At 43.8% G+C, this 22,680-nt stretch overlaps 1 protein-coding gene across 3 annotated transcripts in view; it reads right to left on the bottom strand.

Annotated features, from left to right (window-relative positions):
• Positions 1-22,680, bottom strand: part of l3mbtl3 (L3MBTL histone methyl-lysine binding protein 3) — a 158,263-nt gene that overhangs the window by 42,613 nt on the left and 92,970 nt on the right. For all 3 annotated transcript variants that reach the window (XM_059981543.1, XM_059981545.1, XM_059981544.1), the window contains 2 exons: positions 3,800-3,882; positions 1,592-1,755 (listed from right to left, as the gene is read on the bottom strand). In XM_059981543.1, the coding sequence (XP_059837526.1) occupies positions 1,592-1,755; positions 3,800-3,882 (247 nt within the window). The remainder of the gene's footprint in view (positions 1-1,591; positions 1,756-3,799; positions 3,883-22,680) is intronic.

The following is a 22,680-nucleotide window of genomic DNA, read 5'->3' as shown; positions in this document are numbered from 1 at the left end:
CTGAGTATTTTCACAGGTGTTGTTGCTTTGTCATTCATTGAGTATGTAAACCTGCTAATCCAGAAGAATAAAGCAGCCTAAAGTGTTAAAATTTTCACTAAATTGCCTTTAGTTCCAGCAATGTTGAAGATTTTAAGAATAACTTAAAATAAACAAATGTTTACCCTTTCAAAATCATTTAACCGGTAGTTTGATGTGACCACAGTATGAATTTGTATTGAACAGATACTGATTTCTTTGGATGTATTTAAACCATCTTTGAAACATGATATTAAATCCGGCAATTACTAATGTTTGCCTGCCTACCTTAAGCACGTCAGTGGTTTAGTAATATCATAATTGGGGTGGTACAGTAGCGTAGTGGTTGGCACGCTTTACAGAACAGGAGGTCTGAGTTCAATTCCTGCTGCTGCCTGTGATGAGTTTCTACGTTCTCCCTGTGACCATGTGGGTTTCCACCAGGTGCTCTGGTTTCCACCCACAGTCCAAAGATGTGCCAGTTGCTAGGTTAGTTGGTCATTTAAAATTATCCCCTGATTAGGCTAGCATTAAAGTGGGGGAATGCTGGGCAGAGTGGCTCAAAGGGCTGGAAGGGCCTATTCAATGCTGTATCACAGTAAATAAATAATTGCATTGTAAATGTTTAAAATAAACTGCAAAGCTATTTTGCAATTTTGTTATTTGATTTCCTAACATAGTTATCTCATTATTTATTAGCCTATATTAAATAGCATGGAGGACTGGTAATTTTAGAGCAGTTTGTACAAGATCATTCAAACAAGTCAAAATTACACAAACTTTTATCTTAACCAGAAAATGGTGAATTATTGCAAGTGATATGGTGCGCATCATCCTACCTGGTCCACAAAGTTCCAAGTATACCTCGCACCTGACTCCACGCTATAAAAGACTAGGATAATGTGTAGTCAACAGCTGAGGGTGGGATATTGTGTATTGAACTATTTGTGGGTATTCTGAATTCTTTGTGCAAGATAGTGATCACAGAGATGGGGGAGTCTGAGACACTAGAGACCCAAGGTCTTAACATGGACAAGGAGGAGCACTCCTTGTCTTCCTGCAAAATAAAAGATACTTAAGTAAAACCAGGGTCTCAGTTTGTTCTCTTCCAGGAGATGGTGCGTGACATTGAGAATTAGACACATATACTCAGATTGCCTATGTGTAACTATGCCATTTGAGAGGCCATCACCAGTAGATGGCTATCTGAAGTTCTGTTAAAATGCTGAGCATTTTGAATGGCTTGGATGTTTCCAAACTGTAATAATAATGCTCTGCCTTCCATGCTGGGGTGATATCGAGACTACAGATCTTTTCAAAATTTCTCAATAGTCCTGAGACAGCAAATCAGGCTGAATGGAACTAGAGATAACTGCTCTTAATTAAATTTCCTTCAAGACATACCTATCCTATTATTCCAATCTGACATATCATGATGTTGCTTACTGCTATAAAGGGGAGTAAGAATTTTGTAACAATTAACCAAGACAGATACATCCACACAATTGAAATGCTGCAATGCTTTTAATATAGAAAGACGTATGCTGTTTAAAAAAGGACACTTCCTACCCACCTCATCAATAGTCCATTTTGCCACCTTTCTGGCAGTGATGCCAGCAACTCCAGGTAATAGCTTGCTGTGCTGCTCCCAGCAGAGAGGCAGACTAGGCACGGGGCATGCTGAGGACATAAACACTGACTGGTGCAAAGCCTGCTGCAGGCTGCTATCATCATTTTCTGTGGAAAGGATACAATGTGTTACAAAATTATCTTGACTTTATTTCTTACATCCTTCACATACATGAAGAGTAAAAATCTGAATGTGCAATTTATAGTAATTTGTAATAAATAGTTTGTACAACAGGACAGTCACTAATTACAGCATAGAAATACAGTTGTATTAGCATGAATTAATCAGTCTGATGGCCTGGTAGAAGAAGTTGTTCCAGAGCCTGTTGGTCCTGGCTTTTATGCTGTGGTACCGTTTCCCAGATGGTAGCAGCTGGAACAGTTTGTGGTTGCGGTGACTTGGGTCCCCAATAATCCTTCGGACCCTTCTTACACACCATCTTTGTAAACGTCCTGAATAGTGGGAAGTTCACATCCACAGACGTGCTGGGCTGTCTGCATCACTCTCTGCAGAGTCCTGCGATTGAGGGAAGGGCAGTTCCTATACCAGGTAGTGATGCAGCCAGTCAGGACGCTCTCAATTGTGCCCCTGTAGAAAGTTCTTAGGATCTGGGGACTCATACCAAACTTCTTCGACAGTCTGAGGTGAAAGAGGCACTGTTGTGCTTTTTTTCCCCACCACATAACCAGTATGTTCAGACCACATGAGATCCTCGTTCACATTAAAATAATGAACAAACATGTTAAATATAATTTATTCTGGCATCTTCCCCCCTTCCTTCTCAGTCCCGAAGAAAGGTCTCAGCCTGAAACATCAACTTTCTATTCATTTCCATAGATGCTGCCTGACCTGCTAAACCTCCTCCATCATTTTGTGTGTGTGGCTTTGAATTTCCAGTATCTGCAGACTTTCTCATGTTTATTAAATATCAGGGCATTTTCCCTAATCACACATTTCAAAACAAAGTAGAAATGATTACATGTCACAAAATTAAACCTAAATTATTTTTCACTCACAAAATTTTAATTAGAAGACTACATGATTTCATTTTGTAGCACCCATGTTCTCAACATAAGTAGGTTCTGCTCAACAAGCCCGATTGAAATTGTTTGCATGGTGACTAGGGCAATGGACAGGCGAATGCAAGGACTTACAAGGACTTCCAGAAGGAAATTAGTAAAATTTCTCATTAGAGACTGTTATCTGAAGTTGAAGTGCATGGTAAATTATTGACCTGGTCAGAAAGGGCCAGTAGGCAGGTACATTGATTTGCAGTTTGTGACTAGTGGTGTTGCATGAGGGTCTGTGTCAATGCTTCAACATTTATCCATATGTACATATTTTACATACAGAGTAAACACATTTACAGTAAAGTGTTGATATTCTGTGATGAGCGCTTAACTAGATTAGATTTAGAATTAATGACCTGCCAGTCTGTTTCCATTCTCAGGGTGAAGCAGCAACACCATATATTCTGTCTGGATGGTCTCTAACCTGATGGCATAAATATCAACTTTTCTTTAAAAAAAACACCCTCCCCTGCCCCTCTTCTTCTATTCCCCACTCCTCACCCGCTTATCACTTCTCCCTGGGACACCTCCTGCTTCCCTTTCTCATATGGTCCACTCTCCTCCCCTATCAGATTCCTTCCTCTCCAGCCCTTTAACCTTCCCCACCCACCTGGCTTCACCTATCACCTGCTAGCTCTCCCCATATCTTTTTATTCTGGCATCTGCCCTCTTCCTTTCCAGTCCTAAAGAAGGGTCTCAGCCCATAACATCGACTATCTATTCATTTCCATAGGTGTTGCATGACCAGCTGAGTTCCTCCAGCATTTTATGCGCGTAAATTCTGAGATTATCTTACTTACATGTGTACAATAATAAGAGTTGCTTATATATTCCAATTCATAACTGAGCAAACAGATATCACCCCTGGCTTCTGTGAAACAGATCATTGCATCCATTGTTTCTGCCTACTTAACACCAGAGAGTACTTCCACTCAAATCTAGAGAGTCATTTTCTTTCTGATATTGGCAGACACATCTTTAAAATCTTCATATTGAGAAGTAATATTTTATGCATTTCAACTTCCTGACCAAATTAATATTGAGTTTGTGTGTACGATGACCCATGATTAGTTCCTATTACCCTTGTTATCATTTTGCCAGTTAACTTTATTTGATACATCCTCCTCCTCCTTTAACCTTGGATGTTTCAATGGTCTTCCCGCTCTAGAAAAAAAAGAGAAAAAGTCAGAAGAGCACCATATAAAATTAAGCAAAAGCATAATTGTGAGAACAAGATGACATTGAAGTGCTAAAATAACAAAATGTGTGAAAAATAAAGTATTTTTTCAATCATAAAACATAGCTACAAGTTTATCAATGCACCTTTTCTGGTCAGTTCTTAATGAAGTCCTTAATCCAAAATTTTGCTTGAAATCATTATCAACTATCTCCAACCTGTGCTTACAAATTAATTTACAAAAAAAGGTAAAGGATCTATGTTTGGTTAATGGAATAGTAGATGCGGTTGCTGCTTTTAAGCTGCTTACGGCGTTAAGGACAGAAGCATATAGGGAAAAATCATATTTAATAAATATTATTAGCAACACTTACAGACAGAAATGAGAATATATTCTTGTTACCAGTGTTATTAAATGTTATGAATGATGTCACTATGGATTATAATTCATTGCTGCTTGATTATAAATCTTATTTTTACTTCTAAGAAAATAGTTTTGTACACTGTTTTTATAATTTCTTCGCCTTTAAATATAATGCATCAATTGTATTAATTAATTATTTTGAAAAAGAGCATTATGAACAAATTACAAAGTTCAGAAGTGCTTATATCACTGGAGTTTGAAATAAAAAGCTAATATCACAAACACTTTCTATTGTGATCCACAGTTCTACTATTGAGCAAAACATGGCACTGATTAAATAATTCCAAAAATTTCTTCGTATTCCCTCATTGGATTAGGAATCAATTATGCACAAGTTACAAGTTTGTAGCACCAAACTACTTTGTCAGTGTTTGAGGAATTAAACAATAAACTCCACTGTGGAACAATTAAATGTGCAAGTATTGAAATCAATACAAAATGAAACATTAATACAAAAACATGTTTATATTTTGAGTGTCTCAATTTTTTTTCAATGCAGGCTGATTTTTAAAAAAATATTCTTGTTCCTATTTTCCTACTCTAGTTTTCATTTCCAGCCATCAGCCTTCTTGTTAACAAGCGTCATTATTAATTTGAACAGCTTGAAATACGTGCTTGGGAAGCTGCAAGCAAATTTTTCCATTGTAACTCTACTTCAATATATTTATGTAAATGACAATAAACTCAACTTGACTTTAATCACCCTAGGACCACTTGTATCTGATGGAATGAAACAAACAAATTAATGCAATCTTTCATTGCAATATTATCGCTTTGACTCTTGGTACAATTTTGGTAAAGCTACTTTTGACCAAGCTCAATATCTTTCAGGATGCTTACTTGCAAAATGAAATCGAGTCATGTTTTATCCCTGCTGATCAAGTTGCTAACCTGAGTTAGTCCTATTGTTCTGTGTTTGTCCCATATCCCTACAAAGCTTTCTTATCAGTGTTCTCTGGCTATAATAATTTGTTCCTTATTTTTTGTAATGCAATTCAAACCTCTGAGATAATACATCTTGGACTGCTTTTTGTACCCGTAAATCAGCTTGAATTTGTGTTACACAATTTTATATCTGAATACAAATTCTCAATTAACAATTGTGAAAATCAACATTTTTGAGGATCTTTAAAAATGTAATCGTAAATAACTTGAAATAGAATTTCATAATCACAGACTAATATTGCTTCTCTAAACACTATTAATCAATAAACCATTTTCTCAACAACATATTTTTATGAGGTTGAGGGCAAGTTGACTACAGTTTAAAAGAAAACAACATTTAAATATTAGCTCTAAGTATACCTGCTGATAAATTAAGGTTCAGCTTTTTTTGTAGGTAGTAATTGAACTAAATTTTATTATTAAATCTTATTCAAATAGGCATATTTAAAAGAAAGGCATTACTGAATTAATAATGAATCTATTAAAATAAAACAAAGTAGTCCTATACTGTATTTGATGTTAATTATAGTTTTATTTTTAATTTTAATTAATTTAAAAAACATTATAAAGAAAATGTTATAATGTTTTCAGTTTTATGAAGGCACTGTCAAATAATGCTGCAAATTTGAAAGCCTCTGCAATGAAACTCGCTGTAAGTCTTCCTCAAGATAGTGCCATAGACCCAACAAACTCTGGCTGCTTCATCAAAAACAAAGCTTTACCATTAAGCCACTAGGGAAGCATGTCAATGATTTTCAAGCAGTCAATTACTTGGAAACCCCCATGCCCAGATGCAGAAATCTCAACTTCTGGCCGAGTTAAACAGCAAAAAGCAAATGCATTGCATTGGCTCAGGCAATGAACAGTTTCTAATTGAACTAATCACCTATCCTTGTGTTCAAAAGCATCACCACATTCCTCATCATTTAAAACATGGGGTGGCGCGGTGGCAAAGTGGTTAGCACAACACTTTACAGTACCAGTGACATGGGTTCAAATCCCACCACAGCCTGCAAGGAGTTTGTACTTTCTCCCTGTGATCACATGTGTTTCTTTTGAGTGCTCTGGTTTCCAAAGGCATACTAGATGGTAGGTTAATTGGTCATTGTAAATTGTCCTGTGGATTAAATCAGGGGTTGCTGAGTGGTGTGTCTTCAAGGGCCAATAGGACCTTTTCCAAGCTGTATCTCAATAAAATATAATAGATACAAGAGAGCAAGTCAGGGGCTTGGTGCTCTTCTGTGCCTTCCAATTCTCCAACACTCATGTAATGCTACTGTGACACTGTAATTTCCTTTGGGATCAATAAGGTATCTATCTGTGGGGCAACAGTCATCAGTATGATGGTAAGCACTTTATTTGGCTGTCTAAAAGTTTGTCATCATCCAGTAAGCCACTTGATCAGCAAACTATCTATATACTTTAACATTTATCCCAGTGACACACCGTGACTTTAGTATGTAAAATCTGTAAGGGATTGCAGCAACTCAGCAGAGCGTCCTCAATACAATCTCATTAGCACAGTGCCTCTACTCCAAAATCAGGTAGAATGACAGGCGGCCACTCCAACAATGGTAACAATCTAGGAGCACTACCTGAAATACCTTCAGCACACGAACATTAACAATTCATGGTGGCAACTCAACAGCAATTCCTCAAGGCAAATTAGTGATGTGAAATAAATGAGTATGCTGGCAGCAATGCTTGTTCCAAATACAGTTTTGAATAGGAGTCAAAGTAATGAATCAGGCGGAATTAAGGCCATGTACTCATTGGATGAGGTTTTAAATTTTTCCTATGGACAAACAAGTGATTGCACATCAGTTGCCTGTTTCAGATCTCACTAGAGTCAAAATGAAGCAACGCTGAGCAGAATAATGGCTGGTTGATTTGGTGTTTCCCCATTTACCAACAAGCAATGAAATATTAAACCCATCCATAACATATAAAAGGGAAGTAAGAGAGACATTTTAACAAAACCAATTTACATAATATGTAAATTATTGGAATAGCTTGCAGTATTCATTAACATATTCTTTAAAGTGATTAAAATGTTTCAGAAATGCAAAAGATAAAGCAGTGATGCAAGCCATTTTAGTTGTATTCTCTTCAATATGCAAATACATGACTGGAGATAAAACTAGCTAATGCCAATGTATTTTGATCTCTCAAGTTATCACGAACACTGTCTGCGGAACAGAATAGCTGTTTTAAATTGTCACTATGATTTAATGAGACACTCTGTTAGCAGCAATGCCCAGAAATTAATGCTGTCAATAAAGAGCACAGTTAAGAGTTGACTCATCCTGTGATTAATGAAATCGGAAGCAGGTTGTAGAATCATAATCCACACCTTCTTTCTAACCACCCCACAAGTTTTGGTCCAATGTAATTATTTATGCAATTTTTTTTGCCAACTTTGTCATACCCACTTGAAAACATTCTATTCTTGAGTAATGATGATAGATCATTGAAGCACAGAGTGTAATCACACTCCAGCTGAGAGATCTCCAAGAGCACAATTTTGATTGGTTTATCTCCTCCAAATGAAGACAGCCAATTTAATGATCACATTGCCATCTGTAAATTCAACACATGCTAGTAAAATACCACTTGCCCAAGATTTTAATTTAGTTTTAATAACCTACCCATTGTTTTAACCATGCAGCCCAATCTAGCTAATGGCTTTGCCATGTGCTGAGCCACTGTGGAAATTTGACCAGTACAATTCCTGATTCAATTCTTGCCATTTATTTAAGACGTCAACATTTGAATCTTGTATGTGCAACATTCAGAGCATTAATGTGTTTTCTTAAATAACATTCAGTGGATTATTTGCCCTACCCTATTCTACAATATGAACACATAGATGATTCTCTGAAAAATTCTATGTCACATTAAAGGAAAGTTGGAGTTATTTATGGAGATATATCAACAGCAATATAATTTCCAATTACAATAGCACTTCATGGTCTGGCTTCATAGTTAGGGTTAGCTGGCCAGTATGTCATTCCTCTCCCAGCCTCATGTTGCATCCGGTGGCAACATTGCCATTTCTTTAGCATTTTGTCTGTTTTATTTTACAAGGCCGAGATGCTAGCTCCACATTCAACCCAGCACAAATGTAAAGTGTGCAAGGAGCCAGCCAGAGTTGAAACCGGGACCCCTCGCCTCGAAATCCAGTGTTGAAGCCACTACACCACAGGCCAGAAAACTGGCCAGTATAGACATTAATTGCCAGTCAGGAGCCGATGGTGAACCGACCTCTCAAACTGCTGCAGCCCTATACCCATTGTACTATTGTGAAGAGTGTTCCAGGAAGGATCAGCCATACACTTCCACATCAAGCTGGGATACAACATACAAGTGGTGATGCTCCCAAGTACCTGTTGCCCTTACCCCTCGTGGAGGTAGAGATGCAGTCTGAATAGTCCTGAGCAACTGTATGGTAATAATGAAGGGATAAATAAAGAGGTTAGGATGATGGTTCTGGATAGCGATCAAGGAAAGTGACAAGCTATCCAAAACGACTTGGATGGTGTCAAGCTTCTTGGAAGTTGTTGAAGCTGCACAGATCCAGACAAGGGAGAAGAATATTCCACTCCGCTCTCAACTTACAAACAGGAAGCCATCTAGCCTACTGGGTTCAAGCCAGTCCCAGCTGAACACTCAAATGTCCCATTACCCCTCTCTTCATCTCCCTTTGCCCCTGCAACTATTCTCCCTTTCACATGCTGTTTTGATGCCTTTAGGGCCAATAACTTACAGTAAGGAGTCATTTAGAAGGAAACTTAAAGCCACAGGAAGAACATGCAAAGTTTGCACAGACAGCCGTCAAGATCAAGACTAAACCCAGGTCCCTAGAACAACAAGGCTTGCAAGCTTTGGGCCCCATCTGGAAGTGAACGACACCACAGAATTCTCAACTTCTGACATGGTCCTATATCCACCCATTATGTGGCTGATTCAGATCATTTTCCAGTCAGTGTTGATACCCAAGATGTCTATCGTGGGATATTCAACAATGATAACATTATCAGTGTTCTTAAATTATTAGTCTAGTTATTTTGTCCTAAATATTCATACTACATTTTTACATCTGGTACTTCTCTTTTAATCCCCTACAACATTTTCTGATGCTCCTCCTAATGGTTATTTTATCCCCATGGTAACAAGTTAATCAATAAGCAGATAGGGAAAAAATTATGAAAATTTACTGGTAAGATCCAGAATGTTTTCTAAGCAAAATATTTAGATTTTGCCTCTTCCATGCTACCAAACTAGATGCTGTCTGCCAATGCTGTTGTACAAGCTTCTTAAGGGCCATGGTTTAGAAGAAAAAGGCTGGGTGAACTTTTCAGCCATCTTATAGGAGAATGGTTTCCAAAGATGTAACATAAATTAATGTTACATGTTTGAACAATCCAAATACATCAGTCAACCAACTCTTCCTCCCCAAGCCTTCTGAAGAAGATGTACTTGCATTACCCTTTCAAAACGGTATCCCAAATCACATGAAAAACATCCAATTGAAACAGCACTATCACTTACAGTACTGTTCCCAAGTAAAAGATAAAGAATAGCCAGAATGCAATCTGCTTTGTACTTCAAGGAGTCATACGGCACAAAATAAAAGTTGATCTATCATTTTCAGAAGGCCTTTGACAAGATGCCACACATCAGTTTGCTTAACAAGTTAAGAGCCTGTGGTATTACAGGAAGGATTCTAGCATGGATAAAGCAGTGGCTGATTGGCAGGAGGCAAAGAGTGGGAAGAAGGGGAGCCTTTTCTGGTTGGCTGCCACTGACTAGCGTTGATCCACAGGGGTCTGTGTTGGGACCGATTTTTTTTTTTGCTATATGTCAATGATTTGGTTGATGGATTTGATATCTTTGTTGAAAAGTTTGCAGACAATATGAAGACAGGTGGAGAAACAGGTAGTTTTGAGGAAGTAGAGAGGCTACAGAATAGGAGAATGAGCAAAAAATTGGCAGCTGGTATACAGTGTCAGGAAGTGTATGGTAGAAGAAATTAAATGGTTGACTATTATGTAAGTGGGGAGAAAATACTAAAAGCTGAGGTGCAAAGGGACTTCCGAAGCCTTGTGCAGGATTCCCTAAAATGTTAATTTGCAGGTTGAGTCTGTGGTGAGGAAGGCAAATGCAATGTTAGCTTTCATTTCAAGAGCACTAGAATATAAGTGGTGGTGGTGAGTACGTGGAATGGACTGCCGGTGACGGTGGTGGAGGCGGATACGATAGGGTCTTTTAAGAGACTCCTGGATAGGTAGAGTTGAAGTCAGAAGTTTACATACACTTAGGTTGAAGTCATTAAAACTCATTGTTTAACCACTCCACAGATTTCATATTAGCAAACTATAGTTTTGGCAAGATGTTGAGGACATCTACTTTGCACATGACACCAGCAATTTTTCCAACAATTGTTTACAGATTATTTCATTTTAATTGACTATATCACAATTCCAGTGGGTCAGAAGTTTAGAAACAAAATCAAAAGAAATCAAACAAGAACTCAGAAAAAAAAATTGTGGACCTCCACAAGTCTGGTTCATCCTTGGAGCAATTTCCAAACGTCTGAAGGTACCATGTTCATCTGTACATACAACAGTATGCAAGTATAAACACCACGGGACCACGCAGCTGTCATACCGCTCAGGAAGGAGATGCATTCTGTCTCCTAGAGATGAACGTACTATGGCGTGAAAAGTACAAATCAATCCCAGAACAACAGCAAAGGACCTTGTGAAGATGCTGGAGGAAATAGGTAGACAAGTATCTATATCCACAGCAAAACAAGTCCTATATCGACATAACCTGAAAGGCTGCTCAGCAAGGAAGAAGCCACTGCTCCAAAACTGCCATAAAAAAGCCAGACTACAGTTTGCAAGTGCACATGGGCACAAAGATCTTACTTTTTGGAGAAATGTCCTCTGGTCTGATGAAACAAAAACTGAACTGTTTGGCCATAATGACCATTATTGTGTTTGGAGGAAAAAGGGTGAGGCTTGCAAGCCAAAGAACACTATCCCAACCGGGAAGCATGGGGGTGGCAGCATCATGTTGTGGGGGTGCTTTGCTGCAGGAGAGACTGGTGCACCTCATAAAATAGATGGCATCATGAGGAAGGAAAATTATGTGGACATAGTGAAGCAACATCTAAGACATCCATAGAACCATAGAACATTACAGCACAGAAACAGGCCTTTTGGCCCTTCTTAGCTGTGCCGAACCATTTTTCTGCCTAGTCCCACTGACCAGCACCCAGGCCATATCACTCCAAACCCCGCTCATCCATATACCTGTCCAAGTTTTTCCGTAAATGTCAAAAGTGAGCCCACATTCACCACTTCATCTGGCAGCTTATTCCACACTCGTGCTACTCTCTATGTGAAGAAGCCCCCACTAATGTTCCCTTTAAACTTTTCCCCCTTCACCCTTAACCCATGACCTCTGGTTTTTTTCTCCACTGTCCTCAGTGGAAAAAGCCTGCTTGCATTCACTCTATCTATACCCATCATAATTTTATACACCTCTATCAAATCACCCTTCATTCTCCTACGCTCCAGGGAATAAAGTCCTAACCTACTCAATCTTTCTCTGTAACTCAGTTTCTCAAGTCCTGGCAACATCCTTTTCTGCACTCTTTCAACCTTATTAATATCCTTCCTGTAATTAGGTGACCAAAACTGCACACAATACTCCAAATTCAGTCTCACCAATGTCTTATACAACCTCACCATTACATTCCGACTCTTATACTCAATACTTTGATTTATAAAGGCCAATGTACCAAAAGCTCTCTTTACAACCCTATCTACTTGTGACGCCACTTTTAGGGAATTTTGTATCTGTACTCCCAGATCCCTCTGTTCTACTGCACTCCTCAGTGTCCTACCATTTACCTTGTATGTTCTACCTTGGTTTGACCTTCCGAATTGCAATACCTCACACTTGTCCGCATTAAACACCACCTGCCATTTTTCAGCCCATTCCTCCAACTGGTCCAAATCCCTCTACAAGCTTTGAAAACCTTCTTCACTCTCCACTACACCTCCAATCTTTGTATCATCAGCAAATCTGCTGATCCAATTTGCCACATTATCATCCAGGTCATTGATAGAGATGACAAATAACAATGGACCCAGCACTGATCCCTGTGGCACACCACCAGTCACAGGTCTCCACTCAGAGTAGCAGTCCTCCACTACCACTCTCTGGCTTCTTCCATTGAGCCAATGTCTAATCCAATTTACTACCTCGCCATGTATACCTAGCAACTGAATCTGCCTAACTAACCTCCCATGCGGGACCTTGTCAAAGGCCTTACTGTAAAGTCCATGTATACAACATCCACTGCCTTCCCTTCATCCACTTTCCTGGTAACCTCCTTGAAAAACTCTAATAGACTGGTTAAACATGATCCACCACACACAAAGCCATGCTGACTTTTTCTAATAAGTCCCTGTCTATCCAAATACTTGTAGATCCTATCTCTTAGTATTCCTTCCAATAATTTACCTACTACCGATGTCAAACTTACCGGCCTATAGTTTCCCGGATTACTTTTTGAGCCTTTTTTAAACAACGGAACTACATGAGCTATCCTCCAATCCCCCGGCACCTGACCCGTGGATATCGACTCTGGGGATCTCCCAATCCACCACCACTAGCCTCTTAGTTCCTGTACCCCACACCTTCCATTTCTACCCCCTACCCAAGATTCACAAACACACTTGTCCAGGTAGACCCATTGTTTCAGCTTGTTCTTACCCTACTGAACTCAAATCTGCATTCCTTGACTCTGTTTAATTCCCCCGATTTAGTCTTTTCCTACCTACATCCAAGACACCTCACACACTCTGGATCTTTACAATGATTTCAGATTCCCTTGCCCCCATCATCTTATTTTACTTATGGATGTCCAGTCCTATACATCTTCATCCCTCACAAGGAAGGCCTGAAACCTCCCCATTTCTTTCTGGACACCAGACCCAACCAGCTCCCCTCCACCACCACTTTCTTCCGCCTCACGGAACTTGTCTTCACTCTAAATAATTTCTCCTTTGGGTCCTCCCACTTCCTTCAAACAAAAGGTGTAGCCATGGGTACTCACATGGGTCCCAGCTATGCCTGCCCGTTTGTTGGCTACATGGAACCACGTTCTAAGCCTCTGGTCACCATCCGCATTTTTCCTATCCTACATCGATGACTGCATTGGTGCTGCTTCCTGCACCCATGCTGAACTCTCTGACTTTATCCACTTTGCCTCCAACTTTCACATGACCCTCAAATTTACATGGCCCATATCTGACACCTCCCTCCCTTTCTAGATCACTCTGTCTCTCCATCTCTGGAGGCAGCTTAGCTACTGATGTCTACTACAAACCCACAGACTCTCATGGCTACGTAGACTAAACCTCCTCCCACCTTGTTACTTGTAAAAAAAAAATGCCATCCCCTTCTCTGAACTGCTCTGTCTCCGCTGCACCTGCTCTCAAGCTGAGCTTCCTCATTCCAAAACGAAGGAGATGTCCTCTTTCTTCAAAGAGAGGGGCCCTACCACCGCCCTACCAGGTATAGGGTTCCTCTTGACCTCACCTAACACCCCACCATCCTCGCATCCAGCATATAATTCTCCACAGCTTCCACCATCTCCAACAGGATTCCACCAAGTAACACATCTTTTCCTCCCCCTGCTTTCTGCAGGGATCACACCCTATGTGACTCCCTTGTCCATTTGTCCCTCCCAACACTTACCCTTGCAAGCGGAACAAGTGCTACACCTACACCTACTCCCTTACTACCATTCAGGGCCCTAAACAGTCCTTCCAGGTGAGGTGACACCTCACCTGTGAGTCTTTTGGGGTCATGCACTGTGTGTGGTGCTCCCAGTGAGACCCACTGTAGATTGGGAGACTGCTTTACTGAGCACCTATGCTCCATCTGCCAGAAAAAGTGGGATCTCCCAGTGGCCATCCGTTTTAATTGCACTTCCCATTCACATTCCGATATGTCATGATGAGGTCACACTTGGGTTGGCAGAACAACATCTTATATTCCATTTGGGTAGCCTCCAACCTGATGGCATGAACATCAACTTCTCGAACTTCCATTAATATCCCCCTCTCATTCACCATTCCCCATCCCCTTTTCCCTCTCTCACCTTATCTCCTTGCCTGCCCATCACCTCCCTCTGGTGCACCTCTCCCCTTTTCTTTCTTCCATGGCCTTCTGCCCTCTCCTATCAGACTCTCCCTTCTCCAGCCCTGTATCTCTTTCATCCATCAGCTTCCCAGCTCTCTATTTAATCCCTCCCCCTTCGGGTTTCACCTATCATCTTATGTTTCTCTCTCCCCTCCCCCACTTTTAAATCTATTCCTCATCCTTTTCTCTCCAGTCCTCCCGAAGGGTCTCTTTCTTTTCCATAGATGCTGCCTAGCCTGCTGAGTTCCTCCAGCATTTTGTGTGTGTTGCTTGGATTTCCAGCATCTGCAGATTTTCTCTTGTTTGTGCCAGGATTAAATGGCTTGTCATATGAAAAGTGTTTGATGGCTCTGGGCCTGTATTTACTAGAATTCAGAAGAATGAGGGTGACCTAATTGAAACCTATCCATTGGTGAAAGGCCTTGATAGAGTTGATGTGGATAGGATGTTTCCTATAGAGAATCTAAGACCAGAGGACACAGCTTCAGATTAGAGGGGCTCCTTTTAGAATGGAGATGAGGAATTTTTTTAGCCAATGGCGAATCTGTGGAATTCTTTGTCAAAGGCAAGCTGTGAAGGCCAAGGCTTTATGTATATTTAAGGCAGAGGTTGATATATTCTTGATTTGTCAGGGCATAAAGGGATATGTGGAGAAGATTGGAGATTAAGGCTGAGGGGAAAATTGGATCAACCATGATGAAATGGCAGATCAGACTTGATGTGTCAAATGGCCTAATTCTACTCTTATATCTTATGCCCAGCTATTGGAAAAAGCTATTCAATTTGTCTCCCAGTTTCATCTTTACCAACTTGTTAATTTTCTTTTACAAATATTCGTCCAATTCCTTTTGAAATTTACTCCGTGCAGGTGATAAACATACTGATTAACCTGCATATTGAAGATCCGATCACCTTTCCATAGTCCCTTATTGCAAATATACAAATGAAGTTTGCTTTGGAGTAATTAACCGTGCACTGCACATGGAGTAACATCACTACATTACACTCTTTGCTTCATATTTATTTACTTACAGCACAAAATAGGCCCTTCTAGCCATACTGTCCAGCAATCCCCTGATTTAATCCTAGCTAAATCATGGAAAAATTTATAATGACAAATTAACCTACCAACTGTTATGTTTTCGGACTGGGAAGAAACCGGAGCACCCGGAGGAAAGTCATGTGGTTATGGGGAGAATGTTACAGATAGTGGCAGGAATCGAACCCAGGTCACCTGTACTATAAAGCATTGTGCTAATCACTGTGCTACAGTGCCACTCCACTCAGATACACTATGTACAAATAACTGTTTGAAATTTGCATGCATTCTGAAAAGAACCAGATTACTTCTATGTATCTATTTTATTTTAACATTCCATCCTTCAATAACAAAAATAAAATACAACTTGTGACCAAATTTCTAGCTCAGGATTTAAACTGGCAAGGAAACCTCTATCTATTTCAATGCTGATCTTCATCAGCTTTCACTGCAATTTACGCTAAGAACTAAGCATTTGTATACATCTCTCAAGGATTCTGAAGAGTATAATAAATGTTACAGTTTAAAGTAAAATGTAAGCCAGTTACTTTGACAAATTTTTCACTTAGTAAAGTAGTTGTCAGACTAACTCATAACTCATAGGTGAATTTGCACATTATATGGCATGGCTAAACAGCAAGAGTTTAAAATATTCCTGTGAAAGTGAGAGATGTGCATAATGCATTATTTTATTAATTAAATCTACATAACATCAAGTACAGCCAACATATTTTTTGCAATTCTTTCAAAGATATTTCTGAGGCACTGCAGCTGTCCAGAAGTTATGGTAAACTTTATGTTCAGCAGTAAATCTATTCATCAAACACTGCAAAGTAGTGCAAAATCATATGGCAACCATTCCAACAAAATCAAAATATCTTAGATGTATAGTTCTACTTGAATAATGATATTGTAGCGGTGTGCTACAAGCAGCGCTAAAATTACGACACGGAGTCGGTAACTGCAGTCGAAGGAAAAACTTTATTCGAAAACTTCAGCCTCACTTTTAAGCCTCTGTCAACCGGCCCCCCATGGCGAAGAGGCTCCAAAGCTCTGTGCTCGCAAACCCCCGTAGGCTATCTAATTGTGAGTCGGTTCGCATACGCTAGGAAATGAGCCGCCACATAACCCCCCCCCAGAACCGGCGATACACCCCCCAATGTCCACAGCCTGGGCCAGAACCTGCTTGGGAGGTCGGCCTCTGCGCCGAGGCGCCGGAAACTCGGCCGGTTGCGCCAGGTCCACATGGGCCGGCTTGAGGCGGTCCACCGTGAAAACCTCCTCCTTCCCCCCAACGTCCAGCACGAACGTGGACCCGTTGTTCCGGAGCACCGTAAACGGCCCCTCGTATGGCCGCTGCAGCGGTGGCCGATGCCCGCCCCTTCGTACAAACACAAACTTACAGTTCCGTAGGTCTTTGGGTACGCAGGTCGGGTGCCGCCCATGCTGTGAAGTGGGTATGGGGGCCAGGTTACCGAGCTTCTCGCGAAGTCTGCCCAGGACTGCAGCGGGTTCTTCCTCTTGCCCCCTCGGGGCTGGTAGGAACTCCCCGGGGACGGCCAGGGGCGCGCCGTATACCAACTCGGCCGACGAGGCGCGCAGGTCGTCCTTGGGCGCTGTGCGGATGCCGAGAAGGACCCAGGGAAGCTCGTCCGCCCAGTTGGCTCCTCGCAGGCGGGCCATGAGGGCCGACTTCAGGTGACGGTGGAAACGCTCCACTAGCCCGTTCGACTGTGGGTGGTAGGCAGTGGTGTGGTGCAGCTGAGTCCCCAAAAGGCTGGCCATAGCTGACCACAGGCTGGAGGTGAACTGGGCGCCTCTGTCGGAGGTAATGTGGGCTGGTACACCAAAGCGGGATATCCAGGTGGCGATCAGGGCTCGGGCGCAAGATTCGGAGGTGGTGTCGGTGAGCGGGACCGCCTCTGGCCATCTTGTGAACCGGTCCACGATAGTCAGGAGGTAACGCGCTCCGCGCGACACTGGCAGAGGGCCCACGATATCCACATGAATGTGGTCGAAACGCCGGTGGGCGGGATGGAACTGCTGCGGTGGGGCTTTGGTGTGCCGCTGAACCTTGGCCGTCTGGCAGTGCATGCACGTCCTGGCCCATTCACTGACCTGTTTGCGGAGTCCGTGCCAAACGAACCTGCTGGAAACCATCCGGACAGTTGTCCGGATGGAGGGATGCGCCAAGTTATGAATGGAGTCGAAAACACTTCGCCGCCAGGCTGCGGGGACGACCGGACGGGGCTGGCTGGTGGCGACGTCACAGAGTAGGGTCCTCTCACCTGGGCCCACGGGGAGGTCCTGGAGCTGCAAACCAGAGACTGCAGTCCTGTAACTCGGAATCTCCTCATCTACCTGCTGTGCCTCTGCCAGTGCCTCAAAGTCTACCCCTTGGGAAAGGGCATGAACGGTAGGGCGAGAGAGCGCATCCGCCACAACATTGTCCTTACCCGAGACGTGCCGGACATCCGTTGTGTATTCAGAGATGTAGGACAGGTGGCGTTGCTGGCGGGATGACCAGGGGTCGGATGCTTTCGTAAACGCAAAGGTAAGCGGTTTGTGGTCCGTGAACGCGGTGAAGGGCCGACCTTCTAGGAAGTACCTGAAATGCCGGATTGCCAGGTAGAGCGCCAACAGTTCCCGGTCAAAAGCACTGTACTTGAGCTCGGGTGGCCGCAGGTGTTTGCTGAAAAACGCCAGGGGTTGCCAGCGACCTGCGATGAGCTGCTCCAGCACCCCACCGACTGCCGTGTTTGATGCGTCCACTGTGAGGGCGGTAGGGGTGTCCATTCTGGGATGTACTAGCATTGCGGCGTCAGCCAAAGCTTCCTTCGTTTGAACGAAAGCGGCGGCGGACTCCTCGTCCCAGGTAATGTCCTTGCTCGGACCCGACATCAGGGCGAACAGGGGGCGCATGATCCGGGCAGCTGAAGGGAGGAAGCGGCGGTAGAAATTGACCATACCTACGAATTCCTGAAGGCCTTTGATCGTGGTGGGTCGGGGGAAGTGGCGGACCGCATCTACCTTAGCGGGCAGAGGGGTTGCCCCGTCTTTAGTAATCCTGTGGCCCAGGAAGTCAATGGTATCAAGTCCGAACTGGCATTTGGCAGGGTTGATTGTCAGACCGTACTCACTCAGTCGGGCGCAGAGTTGACGGAGGTGGGACAGATGCTCCTGACGACTGCCGCTGGCTATGAGGATGTCATCCAAATAGATGAATGCGAAGTCCAGGTCCCGTCCCACCGCGTCCATTAACCGCTGGAACGTCTGTGCGGCATTCTTCAGGCCGAACGGCATGCGGAGGAACTCGAAGAGGCCAAACGGGGTGATGAGAGCCGTCTTGGGGACGTCGTCAGGATGCATCGGGATTTGATGGTACCCTCGGACAAGGTCGACCTTGGAGAAGATCCGGGCGCCGTGCAGGTTTGCCGCAAAGTCCTGAATGTGCGGCACAGGGTAGCGGTCCGGTGTGGTAGCCTCGTTCAGCCTGCGGTAGTCGCCGCACGGTCTCCAGCCCCCCGTCGCTTTGGGCACCATGTGCAGGGGGGAAGCCCAGGGGCTGTCGGACCGCCGGATGATCCCCAATTCCTCCATTCTCTGGAACTCCTCCTTCGCCAGTCGGAGCTTGTCCGGGGGAAGCCGCCGAGCACGGGCATGGAGGGGTGGTCCCTGTGTCGGGATGTGGTGCTGTACGCCGTGCCTGGGCATGGCTGCTGTGAACTGCGGTGCCAGAACCGATGGGAACTCCGCCAGGACCCTGGTGAAGTCGTTGTCGGACAGCGTGATGGAGCCGAGGTGAGGGGCTGGCAACTGGGCCGCGCCCAGGGAGAACGTCTGAAAGGTCTCGGCGTGTACCAGTCTCTTCCTGGGCAGGTCAACCAGCAGGCTGTGAGCTCGCAAAAAATCCGCACCCAGAAGCGGTTGGGCTACGGCTGCCAGTGTGAAGTCCCACGTGAACTGGCTGGAGCCGAACTGTAGCTGCACCTGACGGGTGCCATAGGTCCTTACTGTGCTGCCATTCACGGCCCTCAGGGGGGGACCCGGTGCCCTGCTGCGGGTGTCGTAACTTGTCGGAGGTAAAACGCTGATCTCAGCCCCAGTATCGACCAAAAAGCGGCGTCCCGACCTGCTATCCCACACATACAGGAGGCTATCCCGATGGCCAGCCGCCGTAGCCATCAGCGGCGGCTGGCCCTGGCGTTTCCCGGGAACTTGCAGGGCGGGCGGCAACGGCGGGCTTCTGCGCCCCACCGCTGGTGGTAGAAGCACCAGTGGTCATTGGGCCGGGGGTTAGTGGGCTCTGCGGCCGGGCCTGGACTGGTTTGCTGCCGGGAGCGTGGCTGGGAGATCTGTGCGATGGACGCCCCGCTCACCTTTTTGGCGTTCCACAGCAAGTCCGCCCGGGCTGCCACCTTCCGGGGGTCACTGAAATCCGCATCGGACAGCAGCAGGCGTATGTTCTCGGGCAGCTGCTCCAGGAATGCCTGCTCAAACATGAGGCCTGTGTGTCCCTCGGCCAGAGACAACATCTCATTCATTAAAGCCGATGGAGGTCTGTCGCCCAAGCCATCCAGGTGCAGTAAACGGGCAGCCCGCTCGCGCCGTGAGAGTCCGAAAGTCCTGAGGAGCAGGGCTTTGAATTCCGTGTACTTGCCGTCTGCCGGGGGCGACTGTACGAACTCCGCGACCTGGGCAGCTGTGTCCTAGTCGAGGGAGCCCACCACGTAGTAGTAGCGGGTGTCTTCTGAGGTGATCCGGCGAACGTGGAATTGGGCTTCGGCTTGCTGGAACCATAGGTCCGGGCGCTGTGTCCAGAAACCCGGCAGTGTCAACGAAACCGCATGAACAGAGGCGGCGTCGGTCATTTCTGGTCCAAAATCGTTTGGACCGTCGGGGTCACCAATTGTAGCGGTGTGCTACAAGCAGCGCTAAAATTACGACACGGAGTCGGTAACTGCAGTCGAAGGAAAAACTTTATTCGAAAACTTCAGCCTCACTTTTAAGCCTCTGTCAACCGGCCCCCCATGGCGAAGAGGCTCCAAAGCTCTGTGCTCGCAAACCCCCGTAGGCTATCTAATTGTGTGTCGGTTCGCATACGCTAGGAAATGAGCCGCCACAATATATACATTTATAGACATAACGCTCTAGCCCTTTAATGAACCAGTTGGGCATATTGAACTGTTAATTCTTTTTGAAAGACTGAACCCTTTAGTTGATAGCACAAAAGCACATCTAAGATCAAGTGCAATCTCTCTTCTCCATTTACCCATTCCCTCCCCCACCCAACTAGTAAAGCATCTATCCTCCAATAAATTTGTTTTGAATTCTATAGAATATGTGATAGATCTGGAGATGTATTTTACTTATAGTATGGAGTCTTCACCGAATTTAAAATAAGGGCCAGAACCACCACACAGCCCACTGACATTTCTCTACTGAAATGGCTGGCTAGCTCCAGCGCACTCCAGACTCTCACGCCTGTACGCTGCACTGCTGGAGATGGGAACATGCCACAAGTTAGATTCACTACTCTAACCTTTTGATCTCACCACTGCAATTGCTCTATATGTTGCATGGCTGAAGGAGTAAATACACTTGCATTTAACCCCCTGGTTAGCACAGGTAGCTCAGTTTCATCCACCTGAATGGGGTCAATGACCCTCACTGGAATTGTTAGTCTGAATGCCTTTACTTCTCATTTCCCTTATTTTGCTGTAGCTTCATACTCTTAAGTCAACCAAATTCATAGCTTAAAAAATAATTTTCTAAATTACTGGAGACAAGGAACAGTGACAAGGCATTCACTGTCAGGGCAAAATGTGGGCAAGGTCATAGGGTCCTGGTTTTGAGTCACTGAAAGCCACAAAAGGTAAGTCTGGCTACCGGGCTAGTGCAGAGGAGGATCTGCAAGCCAGGTCATGCCAAGCAGTATCCAGCTCACTAAAGAAGATCAAAATCTTGTACTCCTTATAATCCAGATCATTAAGCACCATTTCTGGAGTATCAATAGACTCAGGAATCAGCATTGAATTTTGTAGAAGTGACAATAGACACTGTAGAAGTGCGGTGCACATTTTAATAACAGGATAAAATAACCAACTTTCAATTGATTTTTAAATTTACTTTCCGCAGCTTGGCACCACTGGCAAGACCAGCATTTATTTACCACACTTGGCCAAATGCTACCTTGAACATTTGACGAGTGTGGTAAATAAATGTTGGCCTGGAATTCATCTGTGATGGGGTCTGGAGCACAAAATCCAGCCAAAACCCAAATCGGACATGGTTGAGAGAAGACCACTATAGAAACATTGATGGCATCTTCACCTCAATCTGATAATGGTTGGGTGTAGACTGATTCAGACAATATTAACTGGATTGGATTTGTCCTGCCTTTTATTTTATAAACTGAGCAATACTCCACATTTTTGGATTATTGCCCTCATTGCAATGCTGTTCAGTTACCTAGAAGTTTAAATCTGTAACTGGTGCTTTGCTTTTCAGATCATAATACAGCAGAGCAGATTTAGGCCATTCAGCCCATCAAGTCTGCTCTACCATTTGATCATGGCTAATTTATTTTCCCACTAAACGGCAGTCTCCTGCCTTCTCCCCGTAGCCTTTAATGCCCTTACTAATCAAGAATCTATCAACCTCTTCTTTAAATATACTCCGTGACTTGGTCTCCACAGCCAGCTGTGGTGATACATTCCACAGATTTGCCATCCTCTGGCTAAAGAAATTCCTCCTCATCTGTTCCAAAAGGATGTCCTTGTACTCTGAGGCTGCGCCCTCTGGTCCTGGACTCACCTACTACAGGCAACATTCACTCCACATCCACTCTATCTAGGCCTCTCAGTATTTGGAAAGTTTCAAAGAGAACCTCCTCATTCTTCTAAACTCCAGCGAGTACTGGCCCAGAGCCAGCAAATACTCCTTATGCGCTAATCCGTTCATTTCTGGGATCATTCTCATAAACCGCCTCTGGACCTTCTCCAATGTTAGGACATCCTTTCTTAGATATGGGGCTCAAAACTTTTCACAATACAAATATATTTTTTCACCCCATTGACTTCAGATAAGGAGAACAATCCTTCACTGAGCTACGGTAAGGGATGAATCTCTAGGCGAGTCCATGCATGCATG

This window comes from Hypanus sabinus, chromosome 10, assembly GCF_030144855.1.
Source record: "Hypanus sabinus isolate sHypSab1 chromosome 10, sHypSab1.hap1, whole genome shotgun sequence".
NCBI lineage: Eukaryota > Metazoa > Chordata > Chondrichthyes > Myliobatiformes > Dasyatidae > Hypanus > Hypanus sabinus.
Note: the sequence above shows the minus strand (reverse complement) of the source record. Positions and strands in the feature narration are given on the sequence as shown.